This window comes from Crotalus tigris, unplaced genomic scaffold (genome assembly GCF_016545835.1).
Source record: "Crotalus tigris isolate CLP2741 ecotype Arizona unplaced genomic scaffold, ASM1654583v1 scf7180000017550.10884619, whole genome shotgun sequence".
NCBI lineage: Eukaryota > Metazoa > Chordata > Lepidosauria > Squamata > Viperidae > Crotalus > Crotalus tigris.
This window is the reverse complement of record NW_024096468.1, coordinates 5,630,178-5,644,912: the sequence shown is the minus strand read 5'-3', so window position 1 is coordinate 5,644,912 and position 14,735 is coordinate 5,630,178. Positions and strand designations below refer to the sequence as shown.

General features: G+C 37.2%; 1 protein-coding gene across 2 annotated transcripts in view; it reads left to right on the top strand.

Moving 5' to 3' along the window:
* Positions 1 to 14,735, top strand: part of NOS2 (nitric oxide synthase 2) — a 42,080-nt gene that overhangs the window by 1,745 nt on the left and 25,600 nt on the right. For both annotated transcript variants that reach the window (XM_039341457.1, XM_039341448.1), the window contains exons 2-7: positions 2,788 to 2,869; positions 3,594 to 3,707; positions 4,786 to 4,934; positions 7,905 to 8,067; positions 8,941 to 9,032; positions 9,128 to 9,269. In XM_039341457.1, the coding sequence (XP_039197391.1) occupies positions 2,788 to 2,869; positions 3,594 to 3,707; positions 4,786 to 4,934; positions 7,905 to 8,067; positions 8,941 to 9,032; positions 9,128 to 9,269 (742 nt within the window). The remainder of the gene's footprint in view (positions 1 to 2,787; positions 2,870 to 3,593; positions 3,708 to 4,785; positions 4,935 to 7,904; positions 8,068 to 8,940; positions 9,033 to 9,127; positions 9,270 to 14,735) is intronic.

Here is a 14,735-nt window from a genome sequence, read left to right as displayed (position 1 = left end):
GCTAGATTCACTTCATAATAGTGTGATTCACTTAACAACTACTGTAATTTGCTTAACAAACTTGGCAAAAAAAGATTGTAAAATCAAGTACAACTCACTTAACAACCACCTTGCTTAGCAATGGAAATTCTGATCCCAATTGTGGTCTTGTCGAGGACTAACTGTGCTAATACACCAACACAGAAGTTCTCAGTTAGAATTTATTAAGAATGGTGAGTCCATCCCCTAGCCATCAATAACAATTCTGTTTTTTTGCTCCATTATTCATGGTCATCCATGGAAGGGGGTATGTCAAAAAAATCAAAATGGCGGCTACAACCATGCAGTCAAAGTGTCACCCATTTTTGTCAAGCCTTGCATGTGATGCAGATAAAAACAGGCTGTAGCTGTGGGCTTTGGACTCACACCTACAGCCCCTATCTTGGCAGTTTTAACTCCTCTCTGATAGAGTCTCCTGACAATGGACATTTATTATCTAGTGAGGTTTAAATGATTGCATTACCTTTGACTAGTGCTTCATGAATGGTTCTTTTTCTTCTTCTTCTTCTTCTCCTCCTCCTCCTCCTCCTCCTTCTTCTTCTTCTCCTTCTCCTTCTCCTTCTTCTTCTTCTCCTCCTCCTCCTTCTCCTTCTCCTCCTCCTCCTTCTCCTTCTCCTCCTCCTCCATAAATGAGATTTAAGCCAAAACTGAAGGAGAGTTCTTTAATTATTCCCTTGATATTTAAGAATGATTTAATTTTAATTGATGTGTGTTTTAATTAAGTGGAATCACTATCCCATTTGGCACATTGCTAACCTTTTTTCTTACTCATATGTTGTGTGTATCGATGTGCAGACAGAGAAAATACCTTCCTGGATGTGTGTTTTCCTAGGACATCATCCTATTTTATTAACACAGTGACCGTTTCCTCATTAGTGATTTAGAGCTGTTTATTTATAGTTGCTAGTCAGTGTTTTTTCCTGCTCTGAAAAATCCACTTTTTAATACAGTAAACAGTGGTGCCAACTATAATTTCTAGTTTTAAAAAAAAACCTCAACAATGATGGCTGTTTTCAGGTGCAGTTTTCTCACAGTTTTTTTTTCAGTAGTCATTTGCTTTTTCAACTTTAAAAAGTATAAAAATAAATCTGGGGAGATAGGATTTCAGATCTCCATCTTAGCCAGAAAACTATCCTAGTGTCCTTGGACCAGTTACTTTCAGGCTGCTTTATCTCTTACTTTCTAGCAAGAATGGCAACAGTGGGGAACACATACAGTATGCTGACTTAAGATGAAAAGGATATAGCATAAAACTCAGCAACTGGTTTTTATAGAACCCCTCCACACACACAAATACACACCTCCCTGGGAAATCCATTACGCATTATCTATATTTGTTTGGATATTTGGGATGCCATAGGAGGATGCCTTCCAAAGGAAATGACATTAGTTGAAATTCCCCTTTTTTCAAAAAGAAAAAAAATGTTCCATCCAGGTGAGGGCAATCATAAATGTCATCCACATTTGGGACTGGAACTTCTGTTTCTAAGCGAAGCAGTTGTTAAGTGAATCATATCTAATTTTATGACCTCATTTTGTTGTGGTTGTTAAGTAAATATGGCTTCATCTATTGACTTTGCTTGTTGGAAGATAACTGGGAAGGATATAAGTAGTGATCACGTTTCCCAGGACACTGTGACTGTCCTAAACACAAGCCAGTTGCCACTTGTCAGAATCTGGATCTCATAACCGCAGAGATGCTGCGACAGTCATAAGCTGTCATAACTTTGAATGGTTGTTGAACAAATGATTGTAAGTCAAGGATTACCTTTACAACCATGCTTCTCTAATAGGATCATCATAAAAGATAGGAGAAACAGGCCAGTTTTTGGTGGTCTCAGGGATGCGATGGCTCAGAGGTTAAAGACGCTGGAAAGCTGACAGCCTGGGTTCAAGAGTTCATGCAACAGAGTGAGCTCCTGTTCCTGCCCCAGCTCCTGCCCACCTAGCAATCTGCAAATAGATTAATAGTAGCACTTCGGTGGGAAAGTAATAGCATTCCATGCACTGGGATGGGATGGGATGGGATGGGATGGGATGGGATGGGATGGAATGGAATAGAATGGAATAGAATAGAATAGAATAGAATAGAATAGAATAGAATAGAATAGAATAGAATAGAATAGAATAGAATAGAGATTAGGAATAGGTATAGGAATAGGAATGGACTAGAATAGAATAGAATAGAATAGAATAGAATAGAATAGAATAGAATAGAATAGAATAGAATAGAATAGAATAGAATAGAATAGAAATTAGGAATAGGAATAGGAATAGGAATGGGCTAGAATAGAATAGAATAGAAATTAGGTATAGGAATAGGAATGGAATAGAATAGAATAGAATAGAATAGAATAGAATAGAATAGAATAGAATAGAATAGAATAGAATAGAATAGAATAGAATAAAGCTGGAAGGGACCCTGGAGACCATGCTAGTGACATGGCCACGGTAAATGTCTTCGGACAACGCTGGCTCCCTCAGCCAAGAGATGGAGATGAGCACCATGCCCTGGAATCGGACACAACTGGGCAGGGAACCTTTTACTTTTACCTTTTCTCTAGAAATACGTGATCATGTTGGAACATGCGGAAGAGGCCTTCATCCTGCAGTGGATAGACAATGGCTAAAATGATGATGATGATGATGATGATGATGATGACCCACTTATTTAACATAGACTGAATGCTTTACTATCAAGCATTTCTCATATCTTCATAAAGGATTGTTATTTCTCCTTTCTCCTAGTGTGGCAAAGCAGGAAGATGCTCTTGTTAAGAATCTGAGCAGGAAACCCAATGGCATCACACTGCTTGAGAAGGCGAAAGAAGTGAGTCTGGTTTTGGGGTCCCTTTATCCAAAAATCATCAGAAGTTAAGACTGTGAAATACAGGGAATAAGCAAAGTTGGGGATCAGATGGTGCTCCAAGTGAGCAGAGATGATAGGATGATCAGCTTCATCTGGAGAGCAGCATAATTCCAATACCTAGATTAAGATATATTTTGTTCAGTTTGGTCTTTAGCATATTTTATGAATTTAGCTTGTGTTAAAATAACAAGTGAAATGACAACTGTAAAATGACAATTGTGAGAGTGTGCCCAATCCTGCGTCCATGGAAATATGCTTAATGAGGACAGTTACAAATCTAATTGCTAAATCTGGTTAGTTTTCGTAGTTTCCTGCGTGGCATCAACTCAGATTCACTTGGTAATTTATGTTCAGAATATTATTCAAAGGCAGAGAATGTAGTACAGTAATCAGATAACAGGTATTCGGGTTAAATGTTTTAGGCTGAATTCAATTTTATGCTGTGCTACTCAGCTCTGAAGCCCTTGGCTCTTGAAAATTGTTTTTGTCAAGATAAAAATGGATGGATGGATGGATGGATGGATGGATGGATGGATGGATGGATGGATAGATAGATAGATAGATAGATAGATAGATAGATAGATAGATAGATAGATAGATATCCCTGATTTTTAGAGGAAGGGCAGCAATCAAATCCAAATTAAATCTAATCAAATGCATTATTTTTTATATCTTTTCTGCCCAGAAACTTCCCCAAAATAATACCATACAAACATCTAGATGCCCAAGGCATTTAAACATTAAAAATTGGGAGACTGGAACAATCCTTCAAGATGCATTGCACCATCAGGCCAAAGAGGTAATAAAAATGCTTAGATTTAGGTGTTTTTTTTTTCTAGCTCTCCAGCAGACCACACACAGTTGAAATGACCATAGCAGACTCCTCTGTTCAGAGAAAGCTGAAGGAGATCCAATAATACTCTTTAAATAACTGAAGGATTGTTATCTATTATCTCAAGTGGCGGCCACAACTGTTACTATTAGAAGCTTAAAATTACAGGAAGGCGTATCCCCATTAAAATTAGGAAAAACTGTATTAATGAAAGAAGTTGGCAGGGAAACAATTTGTCCAGGAAGGTAACAGCCTTCCTTTTACTATTCCTGCTTCAGCAGAGATTGAGGAGGCATCTCTCAAGAATCCATTTGGATTCCTGTTCAGAAGACAAGTTGGAATGCTAGAGCTTCACTTTTGGCTTCTATCTCTAGAACAGTGGACCCCATTTGGGGTCGAACGACCATTTCACGGGGGTCGCCAAACAACACAGTCCACCATTTTTTCCCCCCTTTTCCTTAGCTGTGCTACTCCCTTTTATTCTATTGGCTTTTGAAAGCCAATAGAATAGACTCTCTTGAATAGAGTCTAATGCTATTGGCTTTCCAAAGCCAGTAGGAATTGTCCAGGCTGTCTCTGCCCTGCTGAGTCCGCCAAAAGTCCCATTCTGCAAACGGTGCTGCACCAGTTGAGTTTTCCTCGACTTACGACTGGTTGAGTAGTCCTCGACTTACGACCGGTTGGGGGGTCGCGGCATTAAAAAGGTTGAGAACCACTGCTCCAGAAGCTTGCATTCCTTTCCTCCCATTTTTTTTAATTTGCTAAATGCAAAAGTAAGAAATAATGCTCAATCAATTGCTCAATGATCCATTGGTTTGTTTTCTTGGTTGTCCGTGTTATTCTTGGGAGTACAATCATCCATAATTAATCCATACTGATGTGAGATCCTGAGCAGATTTCTTCCATACTACACTTTCCATTGTAAGGGCAATATTTCATTGGGTGGGCATTAAATCACCCCAAATATTAAACCCTGCAGCTGTGCTTACTGCAGATTCTGGACGTGTTTACTAACCCATCTCTCTTGCCTGCCTCTCTTTCCCAGGTTCTTAACTGTCAGAGCAAAGTTTGCCAGGGATCTCTCATGAATCCAAAAGGGTTAATTCGAGGTCCCCGAAATGAACCCATCCCCAGAGACAAATTACTACTCCAAGCAACTGAGTTTATCCATCTTTTCTACAACACACTTCAAAAGTGAGTCAGTTTTTTGCTTATGTTGAGCTTCTGTCTTGTGATTTACTTCCTTTTGGCAATCTTGGAAGGTCTTTTTAAATGATCTTCCAATCAGGTCCTTTAGGCTGTTATTGGTGTGATACAATTAGCACTAATTGTAGTGCTAGCAGAGCAATAAACTGCCTTTGTGTTGTCTTAAGTTTGTAAGTGAAACAGAAGGAAAAAGCAGGTGATCAGGGAAGGCATGTCTCAGAACACAGGAAAGAACATAGAAAGATTAAAGAACATTTACACTTGAATTATGCCTTTAGACATCCAAGCTACTTTACATACAATCCTACGGACCACATCAAAAATAAATGTTTGGGGCTTCTGCAAGAAAGGGACAAGGGTCTTCCCGTTCTGACATCTTTGTGTAGATAATGCAAATTATATAATGATGTAATGATGCACATGACATTCTTGTGTCAGACACTTGTGGCAGGTGCAGTGACTCACACCTGCATTCTCAGCTCTTGCATCCTTGGCAAATCAGATAAAGGGACAACTTCATAGGTAGATAGTTCCACCACCTGCTCTCCTTAAGCCATTCTTTGATGCAGAGGGAATCTGGAGCCGTCCCACACTCCCTTTGAAAGGAAGAAACCTCTCATGTGCAAAAAGCTTTGCCTCCCAGGGAAGAGTGAAGAAATGAGTGCCTTGGGAGGGTTGACCTTGTTATCTCCAAATAGCTGCTGACGAGATTAGAAATTTAATGCTGAAAAACACAATTTCTGAACTCCAGGAGAGATCAAAAGAGGGGGAGAGAGTGATGAAGAGAAGCTAATAGGATCTGGCAGGACAGATAGAGGCCTCAGCAGGCCATTTTTGGCCTATAGAACTGAAATTTGTTTGGGTAATTATTCATTTAGAACATAATCTAAGCAGCGCCCTGCTGGATCGGACCCCTGGTCCATTCCATCCAGGAGCCCGTTCTCACAGTGGCCAACTAACTAGCCAAGGAAGCCCAGAGCAGATGGCCTCCAGAGATAGTCCCATGACTATTAAGGCTAAGAGCCATTGATCCCACGGCTGCTTTCTTCATATTCTGCATTGCAGGTAATACAATAACAGTCATATTATTTAGTGTCTTGCAAAATCTAGGAAGGGTTTCCACTCGAGACCTTAGAGAGCTATGCATTTTCATGCTGACTGGGTTCACACACTCAGTATGGCATAACATAGTTTGCTTGGTTTTGGCTTAGTTCTGTGTGTGAACATAGCCATCTGGATTTCTTCTCTGCACTATAGTGGATGAAAGCAATGGCTTAACATACTGTGTGAACCCAGGTATTATATATCTGTTCAGATGAGATTCATATTCTTCAGTGTTTCTCGACTTCAGTCACTTTAAGAAGTAATAGTAATAGTAGTAAAGTTGGAAGGGACCTTGGAGGTCATCTAGTCCAACCCCCTGCTCGGGCAGGAAACCCTACGCTATTTCGGACAAATGGCTGTCCAGTCTCTTCTTAAAAACTTCCAGTGTTGGAGCTGGTGTGGATTTCAATTCCCAGAATTCCTTAGCGAGGTGGCCAGGGAATTCTGGGTTGACGTACATGCATGTTAAAATAGCCAAGGTTGGAAAACAACTGTGTTAGACCAAGACACTTCTGTGCCTGTTTATGGCTGGTGGAAGAATATTTAACCATGCAACTGGAGAAGAGAAATGGAGCTGATGTTTCCCAAATATGCATGCACTTTTTTAAAAATGTGCTGAGGGCAGTGGTGAAACAATGATATAAAACAGGTAGGATTACTTGTCATTGACGGTTCTCTCTTTGCACTAAGCATTGATTTATCATGTGCCATCAAGTTGTTTTTAACTCCTAACAATTACACAGATTTTCTCCCTCCCACCCTCTGGTTTAATTGATTATGGCTTAAGCAGAGAATATGAAGCAGTTTCATTGCTGTTTATTGTTATTAATAAACCATGGTTTATGGCTTTTCAGTTTGAGAAACTACTGATTACAGGTAGTCCTCAACTTACAACAGTTCATTTAGTGACCAAAGTTACAATGGCACTGAAAAAAGTAACTTATGACCGCTCTCACACTTACAACTGTTGCAGCATTCCCATGATCATGTGATCAAAATTCAAGCGCTTGGCAACTGATTCATATTTACGACGGTTGCAGCGTCCCGGGGTCATATGATTCCTTTTTGCGACCTTCTGATAAGCAAAACCAATGGGGAAGCCAGATTCACTTAACAATTGTATCACTAATTTAACAACTGCAGTAATTCACTTAACAATTGTGACAAGAAAGGTTGTAAAATGGGGCAATGTTCATTTAACAAATGTCTCACTTAGCAACAGAGATGTTGGGTTCAATTGTGGTTGTAAATTGAGGACTATCTGTGTAGCTGATTAAACAAACCATGGAGTATTAAATGGTTAAACCAAGCCATTAGGTGAAGGATCTCTATTATCTAGAAAGCTGTGTTTTAATCTTTGGAGCCAGAGTTTGCAGACATTTGCCCACTACTTCTAATCTTACAAACAAACAACGATGTTATTGGTGCTGCAAGAAAAAAATGTCTCATTATTATGACTCCTGTAGCAATTTGTCAAGGTAACAAGAAGTTTTATAGGCTCTCTTCTCCTACCAGGAGCACCATCAATTTAGTTATAGCCAGTGCTTTTTTTCTAAAAAAAAAAAAAAAAGGTGCCGGAACTCACACACGTCATACAACCCGCTTTGCCTACCCTACAAGGTTCCATCCAAAAAAGGTGCCCGAACTCCGTTCTGGGCATTCTATGGGGAAAAAAAGCCCTGGTTATAGCTATAGGAAAGAATGATGGTTTTGAACATTCACTTGTTTCTTCTTGTATCTCTTTAATTGGGAAATCCCTGAATCATTTTGGAAATCTTTCTGAATTAAGTTAACTCCCAATATTGCTTACTGTACTGTTCACCACTGTCACCATTTCCTTTATTTTCTTTGCAGGGCAGAAACGGAAGAGCACACAACACGGCTGGAAGCCGTGGCTCAGGAGATAGAAAGAACAGGGACTTATCAACTCACCAAAGAAGAGCTTATCTTTGCCACAAAGCAAGCCTGGAGAAATGCTCCTCGGTGCATCGGGAGAATCCAGTGGTCCAATCTACAGGTGATCCATTTGCTTTTGCTCTTCAAGGCTTACCAGATTCTACTGAAATAGCCAGAGTTCAGCTCATCCTATTCCATAGTGACACCTCCACAAAAATTATAAGATAAAGAGTAGAATTCTGGTCCAACATTCTAGGACTATGTTTCAGATGCTGTGATGATATCAGCGATTTCACTTAGCAAGGTTAGAAGTGGGAAAGAGTTGGCACACATTTTATTGGACTTTACAAGCTAAGGGGAGATTTAAATTCTTGAACCTGCTTAACTGGATCCCCAATTGTCTGCCTTCTAAAAGTTCAGAATTTGTAATCTGAAAAAGAGCTCATTTCAGAGAAAAATGGAAAAAGATGAATAAGAATTGATATGTGAAATTGATACTCTTCCTTTGATCTTCTAGGAAAGGGGTAGGCAACCTTGGCTCTTTTATGACTCGTGGACTTCAACTCCCAGAATAAAAGAGCCAAGGTTGCCTGCCCCTGTTCTAGGACAATGCTTCACAACATCAGCACCTGTAAGCTGTGCCTGGGAATTCTGGGAGTAGAAGTCCACACAGGTTGAGGTTGAAAAATATTGTCCTAGAGAGAACCCTGCTGTAACCTATGGCCATGGAACACTGAAAGTCTCCAGGAAATCTATTTTAGTATGATGGGTCTTCTCTCTGTCAAAGTTGGAGCTAAATAATCTATAAGTGCCCTTTTTGTGAGGATATTATCTAAAAAACATGCTAAACTAACTAGTTTCTAAGATTCAAGTATGACTTAACTAAGAGTTATTTAAGATTGCAAAAGTTATATTTTTGGGATTGGATTGGAAAGCAACCTTGGAAGCATGGAATAATATTAAGTTTTCTCATTTGCTAATTAATGCCTTTTAGGTGTTTGATGCTCGTAGTTGCACTAATGCCAAAGAAATGTTTGAACATCTTTGTCGCCATTTGGAGTATGCTACAAATGGAGGGAACATAAGGTATGAGCTGGGTTTTTTTTATATATATTTCATCTGGATCTATAGACTCACTGAGTAAGCTGTCATTCACCCCCCCCCCCACTCTCTTGAAACAGGTCCACCATCACCGTCTTCCCCCACCGGACTGATGGAAAGCACGACTTCCGAATATGGAATAATCAACTCATCAGGTATGCTGGCTACCAGATGCCAGATGGATCCATTGTGGGAGATCCGGCCAACGTGGAGTTTACACAGGTATATACAAAATAAATATTGAAAGTAGTGTGTTTTTATTTTTATTATTATTTATTAAATTTATATTTATTTATTTTATTTATTTGTATTTTATTTATTTTTGTAAATAACTCAAGGTGTTGAACATATCCAACATCTATTCATTTCTGCACATTCCAATATTTTCCCAATCACCTCTCCCTCTGGGGGGGCTTTCAGTGCTTTCCAATTTTGTGCAAACACAATCCTGGCTGCCGTAATTACATGAATAATTAAATATGTTTTTTCTTTATTGTATTTCTCTGGTAGAATACCCAACAGGAATATTTCTGGTCTTAGTTCTATCCGTTGTTGTATCATCTTTTCTATCCATGTTCTAATTATATTCCGATAAGTTTTAGCTTCTACACATGTCCACCACATATGGTAGAAGGAACCTGGTATCTGATGACATTTCCAACATTTCATAGACCTGTCCTTAAACATTTTAGCTAATCTTTCAGGAGACATGTGCCATCTGTAAAACATTTTGTACATTTTTTCTTTATACGCAGTCGCCATTGTTAATTTATAGTTTCTTTCCTATAATTGCTGCCATCTATCTAATTCAATTGTGTATCCAAAATTCCTTGTCCATTTTATCATTGTCTCTTTCACTTGTTCCTTCTCTAACTCCATATGTAGTAGATAACTGTACATTTTTTTAATCCATTTTTCTTCCGTTCCTGTGAGTATTTCATCTAACTCTGTTGTCCCCAAATTAACACCATCTATTTTAACATCTTTTTCATATCTAGATTGTATTTGCGTTCTCATGTACCAATCCATCTTTATTCCTTGTTCCTCTAATTGTTGTTTGATTTTCAACTCCCCCATATCTGTTAATAAGTCTTTATATCTTATAATGTTTCCCATGTTAAACATATTGGGGTGTATTAACGCCTCCATAGTTGAGAGCCAATTTGGAATCTTCAAATAATAATTTCTCTTTACTTTCTCCCAGACAACAAATAAAGAATTCCTTATATAGTGTCTCTGGAAATAGTTATGTATTCTGTTTTTTCCATACCATATGAAAGCATGCCATCCCAACTGTAAATCATGTCCCTCTAATGTCAATAAACTTGTATTCCTCAGTAAGATCCATTCTCTCATCCATGATAATGCTGCAGCCTGATAGTACAATTCCCAATTAGGTAGACCAAACCCACCTCTCAATCTTGTATCTTGTAACATTTTTAGTTTAATTCTTGCCTTTTTTCCCTGCCAAATATATTTCAAGATTATTTTATTAAGCCCTTCAAAATATTTCTTTTCTAATCTTATTGGTATTGTTGTAAACAAGAACAATAATCGTGGTAATATATTCATTTTGATTATCGCAATCCTTCCCATTAATGATAGTTGTACATTTTTCCATTTATCCAAATCTACTTCAATTTGTCTTTTCAATTTATGATAATTATCCTCTTTAATTGTTGTGCATCTTGCTGTCAGGTGGATCCCTAAATATTTTACCTTCTTTACAATCTGTATATCTAATTTTCCCACCAGTTCTTTTTTTTGTTTTTCAGTAATATTTTTCACTAACATTTTGGTTTTATCTTTATTAATTTTCAACCCAACCACCTCACCATATTTTTCTATTTGTTCTATTAATACAGGTCCTGTCTCTAATGGTTCCTCCAAAATAAATACTAAATCGTCTGCGAATGCTTGTAGCTTATATTCTTCCCTCTTAATTTTCATCCCTTTTATGTCATTATTCTGTCTTATACGTCTATTTAATACTTCTAATGTCAGAACAAACAACAGTGGAGATAGGGGACAGCCCTGTCTTGTTCCCTTCATGATGTTGATCTTCTCAGTCATATCTCCATTTATCATTACTTTGGCTGATTGCTTATTATAAATTGTTCTGATTATGTTTATAAATTTCTCCCCACAATCGATAGTCTGTAATTGGCTTATCATGAATTGCCAGTTCACATTGTCGAATGCCTTCTGAGCGTCCAGGAACACCAATGCCATCTGTTTCTCGGGACGTGTTTCATAATATTCTAGTGTATTCAATATAATTCGCATATTGTCTCTAATCTGTCTTTTGGATAAGAAGCCATTTTGATCCGATTGTATAAATTCATTTAAAAACTTTTTAAGTCTTTCCGCCATTATTGATGCAAATATTTTGTAGTCCACATTCAGTAGGGAAATCGGCCTGTAGTTCTTTATTTTCTGTGTTTCCGTTTCTTCCTTTGGTATGAGAGTAATAAGAGCTTCGGACCACAAATCTGGTATCTTAGCTTCAGAAAGAAGTTCATTATAAAGTTCCAACATTACATTACCTAGTACTTCCTGCAATGTCTTATATAGCTCTGCTGGTAGTCCATCTGGTCCTGGTGTTTTACCATTTTTTTGTCTGTTGATTGCTTCTATTAATTCCATCATTGTTATTTCCCCTTCTAATAGCTTTTTAAATTTCTCCGGCATTTTAGGTATCTCTGTTTCTTCCAAAAAATGTTTTATCCTATCATCTGAAACTGTTTGTTGCTTGTATAAGTTCTCATAATATTCCCAGATTATTTTTTTCTTTTCTTCATTTCGATGTTGTAAAATCCCCTCAGCATCAATCCATCTCTTCTCTTTCTCCTTTTTAATTTTATATGTCAACCATCTCCCTGGTTTGTTTGCATGCTCAAAAAAGATTTGCTTAGCTGCCTTTATTTTCATTGCCACTTCTTCATTTTCTAGTAAGTTCATTTTATGTTTGTTCAGTTCCATTAAATTTTTAATCTTTTTGTTTTGTGTATCTTTCTGTAATTCTTTCTCAAGTATCTTATATTCTTCCTCCAGTTTTCCCTTATTTTGTCTTTTCTGTTTGTTCTTTTTCCCCAAATAAGTGATAGCAAGACCTCTCATGTATGCTTTCGCCGTATCCCAAACATTTTGAAGTGAAGTATCTTCTTTTTTGTTTTCCTTAAAAAAGAAAAGTATTTCTTTTTTCATATATTGCTGAAAATCCTTTTCATTCAATATAGTTTGGTTTAATGTCCATCTTGTTCTCTTTTTTTGTCCTTTCCATATGATTGTCACTGGGTTGTGATCCGCCCATGTGCTTGTTTCTATGGCTATATTTTGTATATTTGTAAATAAATCTGTTGACATCCATGTCATATCAATTCTCGACCAGGACAGGTGTCTGTTAGAATAGAACGTATATTGTTTCTTTGCCGGACATTTCTCTCTCTAAGCATCAAGTATATTTAATTCATCCACCATATTATAGAAGGATTTAGGAAGTGTTCTTCTTAGAGTCTTATTTTTTTTGTTGTATTATAATCCAACTCAGGCTTTACAATAGCATTAAAATCTCCAATCATACATATGCTTTCATATTCCAGTTCTATTATTTTCTTATGTAAATGATTTTCATTTGGAGCATAAATTGCTACCAATAATGATTTTTTACAGTTCATAATTACTTCTACCATTAAGATTCGTCCTTCTTCATCTGAATATATCAATTTAGTTTGTATTGTTTTCTGAATATATAATGCCACACCTCTTTTACTCTGGTCCGCAAGTGAGGTGTATAATTCTCCCAATTTTGGATATCCTAATAAATTTTTATGTTGTTTCCTAATATGAACTTCTTGTAAACAAATTATGTCCATTTTTAGTTTTCCTAGTTTATTTAGTGTTCTTTTCCTTTTTATGATCGAATTTAATCCATTTATATTTATCAAGATTATTTTTATCTCTTCTTCCATGATTATTTATTTAAGGTTTTAGCTGATCTCATCACTCTCATCTCTCTTTGCTCTTTTGCCTCTTTTGTCCTTGCTCCTTCTACCAATGCCCTTTCCTCCTGTTCTTTACTATACTCACTCTGTTGTTTCTCTATCTGATCTCCTTGATGTCTAATTCCTCTTTCCCTTCTCAGCCTTTCTTCTTCTTGCTGTCCAAAGTAGTGATCATAAAAAAGCTCTGCTTTCTCTAATGTGTCTAGTCTGTGTCTCTGTTCTTGCCAGTTTACCATTACCATCTAAAATTTATCCCTTTCTCAATTAAGACTTTTGTCAAAAATTGATACTCCTTTCTCAAGTCTCTTACTCTTCTTGGAATCTGCTTTAATATCACTATCTCTCTTCCTTTATATTTTATTGTGACATTTCTCAGTTTCTGTAATATATCTGCCCTTAATGCTTTTTTAGTAAACCTTATATGGACCTCTCTAGGAAGCTTATTTCTCGTTGCATATCTAGTATGTATTCTAAATGTCTCATCTATATCATTAATTATCTTTTCCTTGCTTTCCTCTAGTGCTTCTGCTAATATTTCAGCCATCACGTCCACTAAATTCTCTCCCTTTTCTTCTTCAACATTTTGGAATCTTAAGTAATAATCAGCTCTATCCATCTCTAGAGAGATAATCGTTTTTCCTGGTTCCTATCTGTTAGTGTCAGTCAATTGTCCATCTCCTCTACTCTCTTATCCATTAATTCAATTTTCCCTTCCACTTGTTGCAGTCTTTGTTCACTTTTCCCCATCAATTCTTTGACCTCTTTTAATTCCTCTTCTAATTTACCTAACCCTTCCTTGAAGTCAGTATGTAATGCCTGTATCATATTTTTCAGTTCCATATTAAATTTATCTTGTTGACTAACAATGACAATTAAAGATAAGAGAGTCAGACTACTATGAAATTTGGGGAACTTTTTATGATTGGCTGAAAAGAGAATACAGTTAAAAGATAGTTAACATCAATTTAGATGGAAGAAGAAGGAGCAGATAAGGAGGGAGACCCAGGCAACACAGTATTGAATAACTGCAGGCTGTATAAATGTTTATAGAAGTATATACCGAGAAGGTTAGATAAATAGAAGTATTAATCTTATTGTACATAATACAGATAGGGAAATTTGGAGAGAGGAGTTGCTCGGACATTACCCCTGAATTGTATCTAAAGAGGGATGAAGAAAGGAGAGGAGAGAGAAAAGAGTAAAGGAGGGGAGAAGGAAGTAGGAAGGTTGGAGGAAGAAGAAAGGGGAGGAGAGTGGTGAAGGAGAGGAGAGGAAGAAGAGGGAAGTAGGGAAGAGAAGAAAGGGAGAAAGAAGGTAAAGAAGAAGGAGTGTGGATACGGTGAAAGGGGAAATGGGCGAGCAACACCAAAGTTATGTGTATGTATTTATTTCATTTTGTTAAAAGTATCTGTATGTGAGTGTGGAGGAATGTATATTAATATCTGATAAGTATTACGGTATATGTATGGGGGAGAGTTTGGAAAAATAAAAAATTATTTAAAAAAAAAAGTCAGAGGATCTCTAATAAACACTTTGATAGACTTGGGAAAAAAAAGAACATATCCAACATAACTTCCTCCTATTTTCCCCACAACAACAATCCTGAGGAGAGAATGACTGGCCCAAAATAACCCAGCTGGCTTTTCTGCTAAGATAGAAGTTAAAGTCAATGGCCTCCTGCTTT